This window comes from Diprion similis, chromosome 4 (genome assembly GCF_021155765.1).
Source record: "Diprion similis isolate iyDipSimi1 chromosome 4, iyDipSimi1.1, whole genome shotgun sequence".
Classification (NCBI taxonomy): domain Eukaryota; kingdom Metazoa; phylum Arthropoda; class Insecta; order Hymenoptera; family Diprionidae; genus Diprion; species Diprion similis.
Window position 1 is genome coordinate 26,773,061 of NC_060108.1, and position 17,655 is coordinate 26,790,715.

General features: G+C 39.8%; 5 protein-coding genes across 7 annotated transcripts; 2 read left to right on the plus strand and 3 right to left on the minus strand.

The window, feature by feature from the left end:
• Nucleotides 1–1,036: 1,036 nt before the first annotated feature.
• Nucleotides 1,037–2,863, plus strand: LOC124406061. The gene is made up of 4 exons (XM_046881406.1): nt 1,037–1,184; nt 1,291–1,433; nt 2,454–2,579; nt 2,650–2,863. Exons 1-4 carry the CDS (start codon nt 1,127–1,129, stop codon nt 2,770–2,772), a joined length of 450 nt encoding a protein of 149 aa, XP_046737362.1. The 5' UTR covers nt 1,037–1,126; the 3' UTR covers nt 2,773–2,863.
• A 99-nt stretch (nt 2,864–2,962) lies between these two features.
• On the minus strand, nt 2,963–4,755 carry LOC124405960 (peptidoglycan-recognition protein SC2-like). The gene is made up of 4 exons (XM_046881229.1): nt 4,686–4,755; nt 3,847–4,010; nt 3,335–3,497; nt 2,963–3,253 (listed from the first exon to the last, which is right to left on the minus strand). Exons 1-4 carry the CDS (start codon nt 4,753–4,755, stop codon nt 3,063–3,065), a joined length of 588 nt encoding a protein of 195 aa, XP_046737185.1. The 3' UTR covers nt 2,963–3,062.
• A 1,789-nt stretch (nt 4,756–6,544) lies between these two features.
• On the minus strand, nt 6,545–9,642 carry LOC124406059 (peptidoglycan-recognition protein SC2-like). Of its 2 annotated transcripts, none has more exons than XM_046881404.1 (3): nt 9,444–9,633; nt 7,289–7,633; nt 6,545–7,204 (listed from the first exon to the last, which is right to left on the minus strand). In XM_046881404.1, exons 1-3 carry the CDS (start codon nt 9,559–9,561, stop codon nt 6,822–6,824), a joined length of 846 nt encoding a protein of 281 aa, XP_046737360.1. In that variant the 5' UTR covers nt 9,562–9,633; the 3' UTR covers nt 6,545–6,821. The 2 variants fall into 2 exon arrangements, with proteins under 2 accessions (XP_046737360.1, XP_046737359.1); XM_046881403.1 differs by having other exon boundaries at nt 6,546–7,204; nt 9,450–9,642.
• Nucleotides 9,643–10,640: 998 nt separating this feature from the next.
• On the plus strand, nt 10,641–14,296 carry LOC124406052 (transcription initiation factor TFIID subunit 5). Its single transcript, XM_046881386.1, has 10 exons — nt 10,641–10,822; nt 10,912–11,097; nt 11,171–11,373; nt 11,459–11,655; nt 11,744–11,948; nt 12,027–12,146; nt 12,216–12,361; nt 12,457–12,594; nt 12,751–12,944; nt 13,015–14,296. The coding sequence occupies exons 1-10, from the start codon at nt 10,760–10,762 to the stop codon at nt 13,519–13,521; spliced, it is 1,959 nt and encodes a 652-aa protein (XP_046737342.1). The 5' UTR covers nt 10,641–10,759; the 3' UTR covers nt 13,522–14,296.
• LOC124406054 (enolase) lies at nt 13,796–16,998 on the minus strand. 2 transcript variants are annotated; one of them, XM_046881392.1, is made up of 7 exons: nt 16,858–16,998; nt 16,076–16,181; nt 15,817–15,990; nt 15,561–15,718; nt 15,162–15,462; nt 14,770–15,056; nt 13,796–14,648 (listed from the first exon to the last, which is right to left on the minus strand). In XM_046881392.1, the coding sequence occupies exons 2-7, from the start codon at nt 16,136–16,138 to the stop codon at nt 14,327–14,329; spliced, it is 1,305 nt and encodes a 434-aa protein (XP_046737348.1). In that variant the 5' UTR covers nt 16,139–16,181; nt 16,858–16,998; the 3' UTR covers nt 13,796–14,326. The 2 variants fall into 2 exon arrangements, with proteins under 2 accessions (XP_046737348.1, XP_046737347.1); XM_046881391.1 differs by lacking the exon at nt 16,858–16,998 and adding an exon at nt 16,623–16,731 and having other exon boundaries at nt 16,076–16,172.
• Between the last annotated feature and the right edge of the window lie 657 nt (nt 16,999–17,655).

Consider the following 17,655-nt stretch of genomic DNA (forward strand, 5'->3'; position numbering starts at 1 on the left):
ATGGCAGGCGTGTCTCTGACTGAAAATGTTCACGTGTCAAATCGTATAATGTTTTGAAAGAATTCAGCCTCTAATTTATTACACATGATTTATTTTGGAAATTCGATAAAATACATGAGAAGAAATCAGATAAGAAATTAAAAAAACACACATCATCAGATGTACTAGATCAAATATGACTAACTATATAGTCAACTATATCGATTTTGATCCAGTACATCTGACGATTCGTGCTTTTATAATTTATTATATGATTTCTTATATATTTTATGGGATTCACAAGGTAAATCACGAAATATATTACACGCTGAATCCTTTTAAAACATTTTATGATCTAACACTCATGAAAATTTTCGGTAGGGATCAACTCTGACTGCCAGGCAGTTGATTTTTCTTCTGGCGAATATGTTGCTGAAATTGCTTTGCTGGCGAAGTTCGACCTGAATTATGGACGATGATACAGGCGCTAATTTGGCTGATAATGAGAGGCCGAAACAACATGACACAACATATATATAACAGATAGAATAATAATTGTGCTTAATAATTTTATCAGTATGAGCCAGACGAATTATGTATATTATTCACCCTAATTCGTTACCTCACTCCGGTAGAGTCAGAGTTGAAAATTTTTATTAGAATATTGTAGTTTGTTGTTAGCAACCGGGGTTCTAGCTGCTTCGCGAGTAATACAGCAAACTCATGGATCGAAGGTGAGGGAAAGCAACACGTGGCGCAGGAAAGCTTCGCGGCTTGCAAGCTTTCTGGAATTACGTCGATCAAATCTAGCCGCACATATTTTTGAATCACGGCGAAAATGATTCTCCGCGATGCCTTTTCAGTGCGAAAATTTAGGAATTTGCGACATTGTAGAAGAAAATTAAACGACTGATAACTTGAAAGAAAAAAAAATAATTTTACTCGTCAACACTGCCGGCTGTACGATCAGATATTTGATATTCGTAATTGCAGTTTACTTTGGTAACTCGGTACCGCTCAGAAATGTGCTTGATTGGCTAAATTAAAACCGAATCGCAGACTCAGCACAGCCGATTCTAGAGTCTCTGATTCGAAGTAGACTGCAGTTGTATTCGTTCCTCGATAGTGCAGACGTTAAATTTGCAGAATGTTCGTCACGAATTATTTCCTCTTCATTTCCGGGTTACTCGGGGCGGTTTGCATCGGTGAGTTTGTTCAAATCCATACTTTACCTAATTATTCTTACATTGTGCATTTTATTTTTTTCTTATATTTTCTTCTCACATTTTCTTCTACCTAATTACTGTGCAGCGGGAATTGCTGAATCCGTGACATCCAAATGTTCCGGTCGACCGCATTACAACGTTTCATTGACCGCCTATTATCCCGACTTCAACAGCGGTTTTGAATCCGATTACTTGGACGCCAGAGGGAAGAAATTGCGACCATTGCAGGTGAGAACTGCGCCAGGAAATTAATTGTTTCAAATAAGCTGCATACTGCGGATGCAGCTGAAATATGTTCGCAATATGCGATAAATCGTGGAAAATTGATTATTCACTATTTAGATCGGAGTAATATAGCGAACAAATTGCGCAATTGATTCCGCAATTTGACGGTATAATAACATTGTAAAAATTACCCATCTCATTGCAAAAACTTGAGTTAGATTAGTTTAATACTTTTTTCCTCGGCTTTCGAATATGAATACAAAAACAAATTCGTATTTTCTTTTTGTTATCAATTTTAATTAATGACACGATGCTACAGAGATTACGAAGTATTTTTTCAATTACACATCTTTGTACCGACGTGCACAAGTTTCGGCTGCTTCTGACAAAGCTGCCGACATTTCGAGATTAAGCAAATCACGGTACAGCGTGATTACCTAATTGTTAATTTGTTTCCGCCGAAGGCGATCAGTCGCGTGTACAAATGTACCGAACTCGGGACTTCACCGAGTCCTATCACATCGCATACTTTTCCACAAGCCCAAGTTCTGTAGAGTGATTTACGCGGTATGATACATGTGTGCAGCGCGCATACATTTGCAGTTCGGTTAAATTATAAACGTACATGCACGCGTTATACACCGTGTGTGACCACTTACGTAAACAGCTGCTTTTTATATGCATCAGGTTCGTTTCGTCGAGTGTTTTATCAAGCCGATCGGATGAGGTCGCGTCAGACTTTTTATTTCGTTGCCCACTGGAGTCTAAAGCGATTTCGGAAAGGTCGCGATGTGGCATCGCAGCTTCCTACGTAAATCATGCATGTTTAAGTTCCTTGGTTGCGAAGACTCCGATTAATCGCGTTTTTAGGAAAATAAGCAGCTGGAAGCATCGAAAAATTGTTATCAATGGACCCCGTGAAATCGTTTAAAAACGGTTGCTTTTGTAGCAGTTATCATCTTTATTGATTAATTTCTCCAAGAGTTTCATTTTCATCCCCACTCCCTTGATTCTGTTTTGCAGAATTTCCTCGACGGGCGATGCGACTACGTCACCGTCGGGATGGACGAGGACCTCAACCTTGCTTACGGATCAAGCATCTGCGTTCCGGAGTTGAACGAACACTTCGGAATGAACATACCGTTTCAGGTGAGAATCTCGTATCTGGTATCACTTGGCCAGGTGATGAAAACAGGCTTAATTCGCAACGTTTTTACAGGTACGAGATCACGGTGCAAATTTGAAAGGCACTGGATTCTCGAGGATGGATATTTGCGTGAGGAGCGAAGAAGATAGCTATGACAAAGCCGTGAATGGAATAGTCACCATCTACGTGATCTAACGGCGATATCTTTACTTTAAAAATATTTCAGGGGTTCCGATGTACGCAGGTTACGTTTATTCATTTATTTATAAAGTTTACAGAATCTGAGAGAATATCTAGATGCTATGTTTGTAATGACAGCAACACTTGATGTGGATTTGTATGTGTAATAAAATACTTAGACTTTAAATTCCACCAACAGTCGTACCACAATTAATGACAAACGCGTGTTTCTTTCTTCACAAGCCATGTGAGGTGTTCTTCATTCTGCATTATGACATCGGTTACTGATAACATTCTAATCACGGTTAACGCGAAGGATTGGACTGCCACCCTGGCCAGGTCTTTATCATATCGAAGAGCTTGTCGCCTGGGCAGGCAGTCTGTGCAGCTTGTTTGTGCCCTAGAAGGCCGTAAGTGTTCTTTATCTTGCCCAACTCAACCCCACATTGGATCAATCTCTTCGCGGCATTGACGGCGGCTGCTGCTGGTTCCCGATCTGTTGGAAAGGGGTGAATAGAAACATGATTAGCTATATTGAACCAGTAATAATTACGTATTACCGCAGTCGTGCACTTACTCATGAAATTCCCTATGAAGCTAATTCCGATGCTTCTCGAGTTGAACGGCACTGTGTGGGCCCCACGTTTATCCCATCCCCGACCCTCGTAGATGTTGCCATCCTCGCCAACGAGGAAGTTGTACCCTATGTCACTCCACGACCTTCTATCGATATGGTCGATCTGCCCGAACAACAATAGCGTGAAAAACAAGTAAAATTTCGTCCGAGGAGAGAGTTCTTTCCCTTTTCAAGGTGCAGTGATATTATGTTTTCGTCGTGAATAGAACCATTGAATGGAAAGTATATTGCGTCGGAAAACAGTCGGCGAACAGTGGAATTGGTGGATTTTCTCTATTCATATACGACGGTAGAAAGGTTATCGGGAATCGTTATTGGAAAAAAACATTCTCCGTATATTTCAACGATTGGGCCCATAATTAAGTGTACAAAACAGAGATTCAGCTGCGATTCCAACCAACTTAAACAATCGGGTGCACATGCTGAAATTCTGTCTTTAATATTCTGCCCACCTGAAAATTTCGGACTTTCGCCTGACATACGGCTTGATTGGAACAAGCTGTAGATGCTGTATGGTGGATAACTACGAATGGTGCAGGTGTGATTCGAAGGGGGCTGACATTCCCGTTAGCCTCACGAGCTCCCCATTGAGATCTTTTTATTATCGTTGGGCAATCTAAGGGATCGAGAATAAACAAATTTTTTCAGAAGTTTTCAATTTACAAAACGCCCTAATACGACCGCGCTAATATGATTTTTAGAATTCGATTCTGATCGTGAGCCTCATAAAGGATAGCAATTGGCCAGAGCATTTGCAACTGCGTGTAACGCAATCGATTTCTAGTGAGTGAACCTAGTTTTAACCCGTCAAGAATAATGTGTAGTAGCCAGAGTGATTTGCACATAACGTTACACATGTAATAATAATTATGAAAATAATAATGTTAACTTCGTAACAGCTATTCTGTACAGTATATTCAATCATACGGCACGGCAGTCGTGGCTGCGTAATTACTCGAGGGTCACATAATGTTTCCTGTACGAGGCTAGATTGAGCCAGATAAAATCTAGGATTTCCGCATTAAAACTAGACACTCAATTTTGCACTTTTTACGCATTTACAACAACTTTGTGCAGGAATTGTTTGGTGCAGTGGAATATGCACGATGGAAAAAAGACTTTCCGCCTAATTTTATTCCGTCTAAATGAGTCGTACATTTTTATTTTTACGTCAATATATAATAACGCGAAATTGTCTTCTCCGTTTTTTTATTGTATATCTATCTCATATTTTTGACAAATTTTGACAAATTATGAAAAATAAATTTCTGCATCAATGTTCGAGACTCACCAGCGTTTGTATAGACGAAAGATTCCACTATAAGGAGGATCGCTGAAATTGTAAGAGCTGCACTATTCATCTTGACGTTTCGCAAGCTACTGATTGTGAGAATAACATTTGATACTTAAGGCAGACATGCCGACCATAGAAGAAGACGAATATAGCAGGACCGTAGGCATAGAACGGGATGGAAGAACCAGAGATATTCGAGAGTTTAACTTGATAACGAGTATGGTTGGTAACACGAGCGACCTTTCATCTCGGCCCGGGGAATTACCTTGTATATTACTTTCAATACGCATAACGAAAGAGTGCACAAACAGATTATCGTCTATCTACTTATACTATTTGCGTTTGTTCTATCCCTACTGTTCGGACTTTTGCATTCTCTGGATTCGCACATTACGATAAGTAATGTGCAAAACAAAAAAACGCACTTTGCTCACTGGTGATTTTAGTCATATTTACGCGATTTCTTGTTTGCATTAGCATTCCGACAAGCAACGGATCAATTGACTTTCTCATCGGCAGTTGTATTATGTAATTGCGGTATTTAATTAGTAACCTAATTTTCATCTTTAACAAACATGCGTTTCTCTTGCTATCTCGTCCCAGATAACCCACATGTCGCTAAGTCGTCTTTCAGACGGGTTCGCGAAGAAGGCTTTTAGGAAAGTTGTTTGGCAAAACTAGAAAACATCTTTTCGGATTAAACAGCATCTTTTTAAAAATCTTTTACAGTAGACATCTGTGTTGGTGTGGAGTGCGTCATTCGAGTTAGTCACATCAAGTTATTTTGTCTGATTAATGAATCGGTTATCAATAATAAAAAAAAAAAAAAAACCAACCATCAGCCTGTTACATACTATAAGTATCAGAATACCACGAATTTATTTAAAAAACATTTTATTTAATCATCATAAATCACCAAATAAATTTTTGCGTGAGTGTAATATACATACATGTATAACATGTTTCACATGCAAATAAAAAATGTATAGAATGTAATACGTGGGTAAAACTATAGGTCTACATTATATCGTTTCAACAAATTACACGATGTTACCTAATAATTGTTAGTGATTATACAAGCTCTGGCCAATTATTGTGCAGATTTTATTGCAATACTTGAAGATGACTGACGCGTTGTAAAAATCGTTAGAACGTGACTACAAAGTGTATTCCGAATGTCTAAAAGTGGCGATCATCGATAGAAGCGTTTTCAAATGCTTGAACTTTGGCGAAAGACAACAATTTGAAGAGCCCAAAACCAAATAAGACGACGAATCAAAGTACATACAAGCAGATCATATTGGTTTCTATTAAAAACAGTAGAAACGGTAAGAAATACCTTTTCTCTACCATCATCCGCGGCACGAGCTGAATTGAGCCCATGGAAAGTAATTAACGGTAAGTGCAAAAGTAATTGCGAGCGCCAAAGCAAATCCCGCGAATAAATTTACGGATTTTATGATTCTCTTTGGAGTTGTGTATCGTAAGACTAGAGTATCGACATAGTGTACAATCTGACCGAGATAAGATGCAACAAACACGTAATCATCTCGGGGTTTCACCATAATTATTGTAATTATCATTCGCAATATGCAACATGATACTCGTACAATCATCTGATACAAAGGTGGGTAGAGTGCATATAAGCTTTACTTCAATCTATAACGATTCTCGGGTCCTTAAATCACTGGATCACTTCCAACTTCAGGCATATACGTATAATTATTCATCTCCCATTTCTGATTATGTGTACACATTCTACATTAGTCACGAGGCTTGCGCGTATACATACATGTATAGAAAAGCTGTTTTCTCTTTTTCTAAAAGTATACATAATATTTATATTTTGTGGTATAAGACTGTCCTAGTTTATTCATTATTTCGTATATTTTTATCTTCCATTTTTAATCTTTGTACTATTTCGTCGAGGCGTTTTGCTCATATACGTATATATTGTTCAAAACTCCTCTTATTTGGTATGTTTAATGGTGTAGGTAGAGTTTATAACGTGGTATACTACATCACCATAAAGTTTACAATATAAAATACTATTCAGATAATCCGATTCAACAAGCGTGCGGTCATACAAGGAATGAATGAATGGATCAATCAAGAAATCATCCGATCGATCGATCAATCGGTAGGGTTTTTCTTGAGGGTCGTGTTTTCTGTACCGACGTCATTCTCCCCGACTTTTTCTCCCGTCCTTGGCCCGGATTCCCTGTACGGCTCCCCCAGGGCAATAAGGCCCGTCCATCTCTGGGTCCCGGTGATGTCCGCGGTCTTCGTACCCGGCTTGAAGACCCCCTTTCCCGCCAGGCCCCATAAGGGCACGGGGTTCGGCTCCCAGTGGGGCATCGTCTTAATATGAGCGTAAAACGTTTCCCCCGGGCATTGGGTGTCCCGGCCCTGTCGATGCCCGATAAGCTTGTAATCCGACCTGACCTTTCCCAAGGAAATACCGCACTCGATCAGCGATTGAAACGCTTCCAGAGACACGTTATTCGGCATGCGTGCTGAAAAAGGGAGGAAAATCGAAGGTCAAAAAATTGATGGGATGGATTCGACGTCCGATTCGCCGGAAGCGAATAAACACTCACAGGTATAATCGCCGATTATGCAGATCCCGATTCCTTGACCGTTGTACCCCGGGCAATGGGCGCCAACGTGGTCCCACCCTCTGCCCTCGTAGACGTTTCCATCTCCGCCGATCACGAAGTGGTACCCGATGTCGGCCCAGTGGTTGACGTCCATGTGAAGGTCTTGGTAGCTCCGGACGATGTTGATGCAAGTTGTTTCATCGTAACAGTAGTGGGGTATCCCTCCGTGGTGCGCCACTACATAGGATGAGGGTGATACCACCATGGGCAAGTATTCCTCCGTTGGTGAACGGGCTCGCCATTCGTTGCGGCTCACTATCCTGGGACAGTTAGACATCACGTCTGCTGGAATTTCATAATTTCATTATGCATCGCTGATTACATGTACGCAGGAATTGTATAATGTAGGTATAATGCGAATGATTCTACGTGGCAATGGGATTTGCAATGACTCGACAAAATTTTAAGTACCTGCAACCGAGTTACGAATCGATCATATTGTACATATTTACATTTCTGCGGAGCAATATGGCCCGCCAATGCCCATCGAGAAATGATGGCCACGAGAGAGGAAGAAAAAAAAGAACAGAATGGATAAGTCTAATACACCTATCTCAGAGTGTACATAACACAGCACGGAAGCGAGCATCACGCTAGTTGCGCTATCATATTCTCGACTATATTGTACCGCAATTTAATGTTTTTCACAAAACCAAGCGTGATTCTACGATAATGACGTCACTGCCGGTTATTATTATAACTATACAGTTGCTCTAGGCATTGAATTTCGTTTTTTTTCATTTCCTGTTCCCTCTTCCGTGTACCGAACTTTATTCGTGAATACGCAAATATATGCAGTGCAAAGTGAACAAGTAATTAGCGAAAGGTGTTGTGGTGTTGTACCGACTACAGAAAAAACTCTTTATGATCACTCTAAGGTTGCCTATTATATGAGAGGTGCACCACGTGAGTTTCGAGTTGGATACGAAAATCTTCCATTGCCAGAATTTCATCAATCTAGAGTACGATATATAATTACCGCAATTGTTTGTCTTCCGACACTTCGAACCCGATTACCGATACTCAAATCTTACCACGATAACACGATAACAAAGTCATCGAGTCTTTCTTTCGTCAGGCTGAATATAATAATAATGCGGGATTAGGAATGTTTAATTTACACTTCCTTTTGCGTTGCACGTGAGTTTATTGTCGTGTTGCTCGTGGTGTTACGTTGTACCTCGCCTCAATTACGCTATCCAGGATTTTCACCGGTTAACAATACTCATCAACTCGTTCTAAACTTGCGTGTCATGCCTGATAAACGAGCCTGAAACTGTAATCTTGAATTCCATTGAAACAAAGCGATTGATTACGATACTAAAACTTCACAGAATCTCGAAGAAAAATTTCACACAACAACTTGAAACTAACACTGTTTACGGTAAGCGATCTTCATAACAGCACATTGCATTAAACACAAGAACGTTTGTTTGATTGTTGAAGATAAAAACGTGGTGCTAAGGCACTGATTTTAAAAGATGCCGTGCAGTTCGCTGCTGATATCGACCTGCAATTTTCAAGCATGGATAAGGCCTGATAATCGAAGGCTTTTTTGTGTGCCAGTAGCAATACTCTAACGATAACTTTCCGCATGAATCAAGTGAGATCGTAAAAACAACGTGATCCGATCAATTATCATAAATTTGTTGAAGAACCTTATCAATGGAGTAATCGGAATTAATTACTGATAAATCGGAACGTTTAAATCAGGTTATTAAGTGCAGCAGGACTTCATGCTATACTACGCGATTAACATTCCCAACTGCGTTTGAAATATTTTTTAATAGCATTGAATAAAAATAGAATTCTTTACTATTCAACTATTCAGACAATACAAGAAAATACTAGAAACTACCGATTAAAATTATCTGGCATCAGATGACAAGTAAAATAGTCAACACTGAAAAAGTTTTCTTCCGTGTACGGCCATGAGATCCGCACGACAAACGAATCCAATTTGTAGAGGAATTCCCAAACGCACTGAATTCTCTATTTGTACAACTCTAGCCAGATGCACTGTACTATTATCTATTTGATTTTCGTTCAACGCAAAGGTGATCACTGAAAACAAGTTGGAACTAAATAATCTCACCCTTACTTGGTGTGGTGGAAATTGTTTCTTCGGAGAGTTTGATGGGAGTTCCAATCGCTAAAGAGCCGATTGTACTCAAAACCATAATGGTCGATTTGTAATTGCTAAATCGACTCATGGCAAGCGAAAACTGAGAGAAGTGCGCGGAACGAATTATAGATAAAACTGGCTGATCATTGCGCTCACGCAGCCGCTTTTAAACTCAAAACTAAAGGACGCCGGGTATTCCCTCCCAATCTGATCGGAGGTACTTAGAGACCCACCCCCCCTCTTTGCCCCTCCACTTAGTTTATGTGCGTCTACCACGAGCAATTGATCTGGATTATTGTATAAGAATGCTGTGCCATCGGAATCCAATTTCGTTTGCAGTTCAATATTTGCATACCTCGGAAACTATTCGTATGGAATGATTCGAGAATTACAAGCATGGAGTTGTGTATCATTTTCATCTAACGCAGTTCACCTCTAACGTACTTGAAGACGTCCAGAAATAATAAATGTAAAATTTTTTCATCATTTGATGTACAATTTTTATTTTCATTCTCGCTGTGTATAAAGAATTCCATGCTACCTGCCTCGAATCTGAACAAATTCAAAAGTTTTCTGTAATACAACTTTCGGAATATAAATCTTTCAACATATCAAAAAATTTGTGGAAAGATATTCGGATTACTTCTGTAAACCAGTAGATGGATTAATTGTTTCTCAAATACGTACTAGGCTTAAAGATTTCAATACATCATTTGCTAGATGAATTCAGAAAGGTGTATAAAATATGTTAGAAAGCGAAATTCTCATCATTTGTAGAAAAGTCTAAGGCAGAATGATGTTACTGTGCTTTCTTGCATAGGTAATTGTAAGTGTAATGTAAGTGTATAATTGTCCCCGTTTTATTTTAATTTCATTGGATTTATTTTCATTCTGTATGAAAAAAATGTTAATGGTATTTCGATATCTCCAGGCAGACGATGTGCTATAGTTACTACCACTCCATACATTTCAGTATTGAATACTGCATGTCGGACCAACGTGGAAAGATCCTATTACAAGTCAGACAGATTTCTACGCCTGCTTATGACGCAAGCAGCAACCGGACTCGCGCCAAAGTAAAGATGTATGTTTATTCAAGAAGCCTGTTTCGTGAGCCAATCATATTTCTGGCTGCCTGCGTGTCACATGCGGTCGACAAATGGCGGTGAAATTGATCGTGTCATGGCTTCGAGTAGCTAGCATCCTTGTTCGCGTCTGACAAGTCCGACTCCTCGGACAAAAACTTAAATCATAAGCGCGGTGCAGACGGGAAAAAAACTATAATCATGGACAACGAGAAAAGCACGATGCTCGCAGTGCTGCAGCTGTTACGGAAATACAATTTAAAGGTAATTATTGACCTAACCTCAAATCGCAAATATGACATGTAAACAAAACTATTTGGTTAGATTAAAATACGCCTCGGCTTTCTCCCCAGGGTACTGAGGAGCTATTTAGAAAGGAAGCAAACCTGACTGATGTTTCAGCTGAGGATAATCAGCAAACTGATTCTGAAGTTAGCAGCGTACTATCAGCTTACAAAAGCGAGGGTGACCCAGCGCTGTATGAAAAAGCGTATACCGAACTTAAGAAATTCGTTGAAGGGGCTCTGGATATTTACAAGGTTTGCGATAAATGATTAATTCCTTGTGCATTTTTGTCTGACCTTACCTAATATTAATTTCTGTTTTCTGCAGCATGAACTTGGCACAATATTGTATCCGGTCTTGGTTCACATGTATCTGGAACTTGTTTACAACAACCACTCGGGAGAAGCAAAACAGCTGCTGGAGAAGTTTAGTGGTAATTTGGAGGAATATTATCAGGAGGATCTGAAGCGATTATCTAACGTCACAAAACGGGAACAGATTGCTGGTAATGAGCTGACGGATACTTTCAAGTGAGGATCAGAGCTATAGGATTTATAAGCAAAGTAAGCTGTACAAGTAAATCTGTTACAGAAAATGACGATCCCTTTCTTACAGATCCAATCAGTTTATTATAAGGATGTCCCGAGACACTCTTTCCATACTCAAGCGACATCTTCAAGAGAAAAAGCATAGCGTTTTACTCAATATCATTCAGGAGCATCTTTACTTTGATATGTACGAAGGTGTTGCTCGGAATAAGCAACAGATTGAAGCAACGTCAGGGGCCGTTGTGGGGGAAGCTACACGACAAGGTATAACTTGAAAGCAATCAATGGTCTCTGTCTTAAATTTGTTCAAATCTTTGGCCTTCAACTTCAAGGATCGCTTTGAACTTCACAGATAACAAGGCTAAGGTCTATTATGGGCTTTTAAAGGAACCAGATATTCAGTGCGTCCCGCCAGCTGAGGAAGAAGAAGATGATGGTGGTGGGGAGGGAGGAGATAAACCAAAGAAAAAGAAAGCAAAAAAAGATCCGCTCTTCTCGAAGAAAACTAAATCAGATCCTAATGCACCTCCGGTCGGAAGAATGCCCTTACCAAATTTGTTAGTTCACTTTCACACTTTCTTGATTTTGATCACGCTTACTTTGTATCACTGCTTAAAAAGATTGATCCAATTTAGGAAAGATGCCGATAAACTGGAGAAGGTTAAAGCACTGAGAGAGGCTTCTAAGAGAGTTGTATTGGGACCAGACAGTCTTCCATCAATATGCTTCTATACTTTATTGAATTCAGTACACAGGTAGGAAATATATTGAATATTTTAAATCGTATCGATGATTCAATAACATTTTTGCTGATATAATTACAGTGTTACTGCTGCAGAAGTTGCAGAAGATTCCAGTTTGCTTGCCATTGGCTTCAGTGATTCGGCAGTCAAAGTATGGAGCCTGATTCCACAAAAATTAAGACTGATGAAAAGTGGGGATCAACTACAAGACATCGACCGCGAAGCTGGTACTCGCGACTTTTTCTCCTCTCGAAAAATCTGACTCCGGCATTTCTAAGTTAATGTTTCTGCTGTTATCTTTAATCTCAATAATACTTTCAAGACGACGTACTTGTGAGAATGATGGACGACAGAACAGCTGAATCGTCAAGAACCCTGTATGGACACAGCGGACCTATTTATAGTTTGTCATTTAGTCCGGACAGAAATTTACTACTGTCTTCATCAGAGGACACAACAGGTGAGCATAACACAGTGAACATCAAAGGTTCATTTTCTATCAATATATAAATATTGATGAAATTTGTAATGAGCGTTAAATATTCTACAAAAAAGTATTGTCTTTAACTACTTAGTTTGCTGAACAATTATCTGATCTTTCTCTTCCTGGTTCCAGTAAGGCTATGGTCTCTCCATACGTGGACCTGCGTTGTTTGCTACAAGGGTCACTTGTTCCCTGTTTGGTCCGTGAGATTCTCACCGCATGGTTACTATTTCGCGACAGGTTCCCACGACAAGACTGCAAGACTCTGGGCCACTGACGCTCATCAGCCTCTCCGAATTTTCTCTGGGCATTACTCAGATGTCGATGTAAGTTGCTTGTAATTAATTTTCGTATAATGTGAATTTAACTCTCATCGCTGTCCTCTTTCATCTTCAGGTTGTACAGTTCCATCCAAATTCAAACTACGTTGCTACGGGATCCAGTGACAGGACAGTCAGACTGTGGGATTGTATTACTGGAGGTCAGGTGCGGTTGATGACCGGCCACAAAGGTCCCATATATTCCCTTGCATTTTCGGCGGAAGGTCGCTTCCTGGCGACTGCAGGTGCCGATAACAGAGTCCTGATTTGGGATTTAGCGCACGGACACCTGGTCGCAGCTTTATCCAGCCATACAGCCACAGTACATTGCTTGTTCTTCAGTAGAGACGGTAATATCTTAGTGTCAGGGTCCCTTGATTCGACGCTGAAGCTTTGGGATTTTACCAAACTCGCCGAAGAAATGAGCTTAGAGGACGTCAACGTCTCGCATAATCCTGACGTCAAAACTTGCGTCGAAACCTACCTCCTACGAACTTTTCCGACAAAAAATTCACCCGTTCTCACCCTGCACTTTTCGCGAAGAAATCTTCTACTAGCAGTCGGTATGTTCGAGGTATCTTAGACGAGACGGGTTCTTCCAGTGCTTATGATTGTCAGCGTGAATTTCAGAACGAGTAATAGTTCATTGAACCTAAGTGTGAAGTTTAAAACTGATTCATACTAATGAACCATCATATCGAGCTTAATATTAATTTTTCAAGGTGTAGCCTCTTAGAATTCTACAAAATGGCAATATTTCGATAATTTTGTTGGACGTGTTATACCTCAAAAAACTGTTGTATAAAATTCAGATCAGAGGTGTAAAGGATGCGAGAAAGAAGACAATACAACAAATGTAAATGAGTAACATTATTTACTCGATAATGGCGAAAATGTACAGTATAACTTAACCATATATTTTCATGAAATAATTACTCATGTAAATTCACAACGATTATTGTTAGCTTAGCTTCATCGACCAATCATTTTCTAGCCCCTAAATACTTTCCCTCACTGAATAAAACGGTATTGTATTTTGTAATACCTTTACATTAATATATTTATTAAATAATAATCTACAGTAACGGGATGGATAAAATGGGAGTTTTTGTTGAAACTGAGTAATGAGCGTTTGCTGATCCGTGGAAGAGGAAATTTTTTTGCCGATGATACACAGCAGACTAGTACGTTAAGAGCAGGAATATCGTTTTTTATCGAATCTAACATTATAAGGGAATGCTTGCCTTGCGATATTTTGTAACTGATTCTTAATTGCAACCACGCATTATCGTTTTGTTGATATTTCCACTTGAAAAAGGCAGACCATTCTCAATAACGGTACGATAAAATTGTAATAGTACTTCTGTCAAAAATTTAACAAGCTTAATTTAGGCAGTCGGGTTACGGAATTTCTCGCCAGCATATTTCGCAGCAGCTCCAAGCTCCTCTTCAATACGAAGAATCTGGTTGTACTTCGCAAGACGCTCTGAGCGGCATGGGGCTCCGGTTTTAATCTGGCCGGTGGAAAGACCAACTACAAGATCAGCAATGAAAGTGTCCTCAGTTTCTCCCGAACGATGAGACACCATGGTACCCCATCCATTGCTCTTCGCTAGCTTGTGAGCATTGATAGATTCGGTAACGCTACCGATTTGGTTGACCTTCAGCAACAAACAGTTGCAGGCTTTTGTGTCGACGGCCTTCTGGATGCTGTAAGAAAAATTTTGATAAGTTCAACGAATAAAGAAATATAAATTCAGTGTTACGAATTTTATTGAAAAAGATTCAAAATTTATTTTCAGAAGCCGTAGATAAATTAGAAATAACTCACCGGATGGGATTAGTCACTGTAAGATCGTCTCCAACGATCTGAATAGGTGTTGCAGCAGTGATAGAGGTCCACGATGCCCAATCATCCTGGTCAAACGGATCTTCAATTGAGACAATTGGGAATTCCTTAACGAAGTCAAGGTACAGATTTTGCAGAGCCTGTGGCTCTAGGAATTTGCTAGGATCCGAAGCTGGGTTCTTGAAGTCCAAATCATACTTTCCATCTTTGAAGAATTCAGATGCGGCGACATCCATGCCAATCTTGATCTTGCCTTCGTATCCGGCAGTCTGAAGAAATTCACAGCATTTGATTTCAAGTAAAGTGAAATTTGGTATCAATTAGTTAATAATTACAATGTGCTGTCGTGTAAAACAAGGTAATAATGTTATTACCTTGATAGCATCAATGATGAGGTTCAGAGCTTCCTTGTTGTCCAGAATGTTGGGTGCGAATCCACCCTCATCACCAACGGCGGTAGCATCAAGTCCAAACTTCTTCTTGATACCTGCCTTGAGGTAATGATAAACTTCACTGCCCATTTTCATCGCCTCAGTGAAGTTTGCTGCACCTACGGGCAAAATCATGAACTCTTGCATGGCGAGTTTGTTGCCAGCATGAGACCCTCCATTGATAACATTGAAGGCAGGTACTGGAAGAATGATCTCAGGATTTCCTGCTAACTCTGCAATATACCTGTTAACACAATCATCAATGTTAAAGAGTGGTATGGTTCCACAGAGACCACTTACAATTAGATTGAATAATGTGTTGGAAATATCTTTCCATCTTACTTGTAAAGGGGAATTCCTTTCTTAACAGCACCAGCCTTGCAAACAGCAAGGGAAACTCCAAGGATTGCGTTAGCTCCAAGGGTTGATTTATTTGGAGTTCCGTCAATCTTAAGTAGCAGATTGTCGATATCCACTTGCTGAGTGACTTCTAGGTTAGCCTAAGGATATAGAAATATTTTGAGGTCAGAAATATGGTTTCTTTGTTTCTCATCAATATGCCTATTAATTTTACATCAGTCCTGCGATTATTATCTACCTTGATAAGTTGGGGAGCGATGATGTTGTTAATGTTATCGACAGCCTTAAAGACAGACTTTCCATGGTACTTGGACTTATCGTTGTCACGAAGTTCTAATGCTTCATGAACTCCGGTCGAGGCACCAGACGGCACTGCGGCACGAAACAATCCGTTTTCAGTAACCAAATCAACCTGTGTAAAGAACAAGAGTTCATTATTTTACTACTCCCTGGTCCACAGTTATAAAAATAATGATAACTAATAGTGCATTTCATACTTCAACAGTTGGGTTGCCACGCGAGTCGTAGATCTGACGGGCCTTGATGCTTTGGATAGGCATATTGTCTGTCTTGGAGCAAGTGCTGTATTTGGAACTGATGAAACTGGAAAATTGATTATTACATGGTTAGATGGTTCTGAATGAGAAAAAATTCAGTTTGAAATTAAGCTTCCAATTAGCTTGAGACAAGTTACATCACAACAGAATTTGGCAATAATTAATCGCGGCCGTTCTGAATTGTAACGCACCATACTTAATGAGTTGCGTTTAATGACCTACAATTCTTAAATTTATTAGACCAAATTCATCAAACTTCAAGCTCTGCCCTGGAAAACGCCCAGAATAATTACTGGTTGACATATAATAGTGTCAATTAATTTGACCTTAGCAAGGTCGCACAGTGACATTGAATTGCAAGGTGAACCCGGAAGTGTGTAATGATACTAACATGAATTAGAAAGAAAAAAAAAAAGAAAAGCTGACCAACTTGAAAATAGAGCAGTCAGTGGTTTGAAAAGTAGTGAAAAATAGAAACTGCGATGACCTCCGGGTGACGGTGAAATTTCGGCTGATCGAAGAGACGCGGAGTCCGGCTCGCACCAACGACATTCGTGTAATACTTAAAAGGAAGGTAGACCGTGATATTATGTAAAATCTGCCGGCAGTAAACCCGATTACAGCATCACAGTATATTTTCGATTGAGTGGAAAATGAAAAGGTAACGTTTGTTGAGAATAATCACATAACTAGGGTGTTTCTCACAGAAAAATTCAACTCACCTGAGATCGGGAGGCACGGCCGACTAGCTGTGCTTGAATCAGACTGATCAGTGATCGAGCTACGAGTGTGACCTACCCGTGACCTCTATCCTTACGCCGTGGTTTCAGAACTTTCAGACACCGAGGAGAACGAGTCTATAGGCATTATACTTATCGATCGTGAGCTTGCTGACCTTAGGCTGGATTTTCACGGGCGTCAAATTGACGCGACTGCAGGGAGACGCTCATGAAAATGGGTACCGACTAGGTACTGACGCAATGACAAACTGTCGCGAGTCTGAACTACGTGGTTGAGTCAGTGGTTCTCAACTGTGTTTTTTATTCGAAGACTTGAAAATTCTAGGATCGTTAATTAGACGAGTGAATAAACGGAGAAAATGAAGACGCGAGCAGGGAATCCATAGAACAGTAGCAGTCTTTCGACGTAAGAAAATGATCGATTTCATTCTCATAATTCCAGAACCGTGCACTCGCGCATAATAAAGATGCCATTTCATACGTTTCTTACTGCATAGTCCATACTGAAAATATTACGGTGTGTCCAGGGCCTTTCTTCTGAACGATAAGCGATAACAAAAAAAAATAGCAATGTTTGATTCGTTTCGATGCATTACATGTATTAAAATTCTAGAATAATGAGAAGAAATTAGATTATTTCTTTATATCTCAAATTCCGGAACAGCTAATTATGGAGCTTTAGACAAGCTCGGTGGAGTTCAGTCAAGATTTGGCTGATTTTGAGAGTCAGTTGAATTAATTCTTGGATGCACTATACCTACAGATGTAATTTTTCACGAG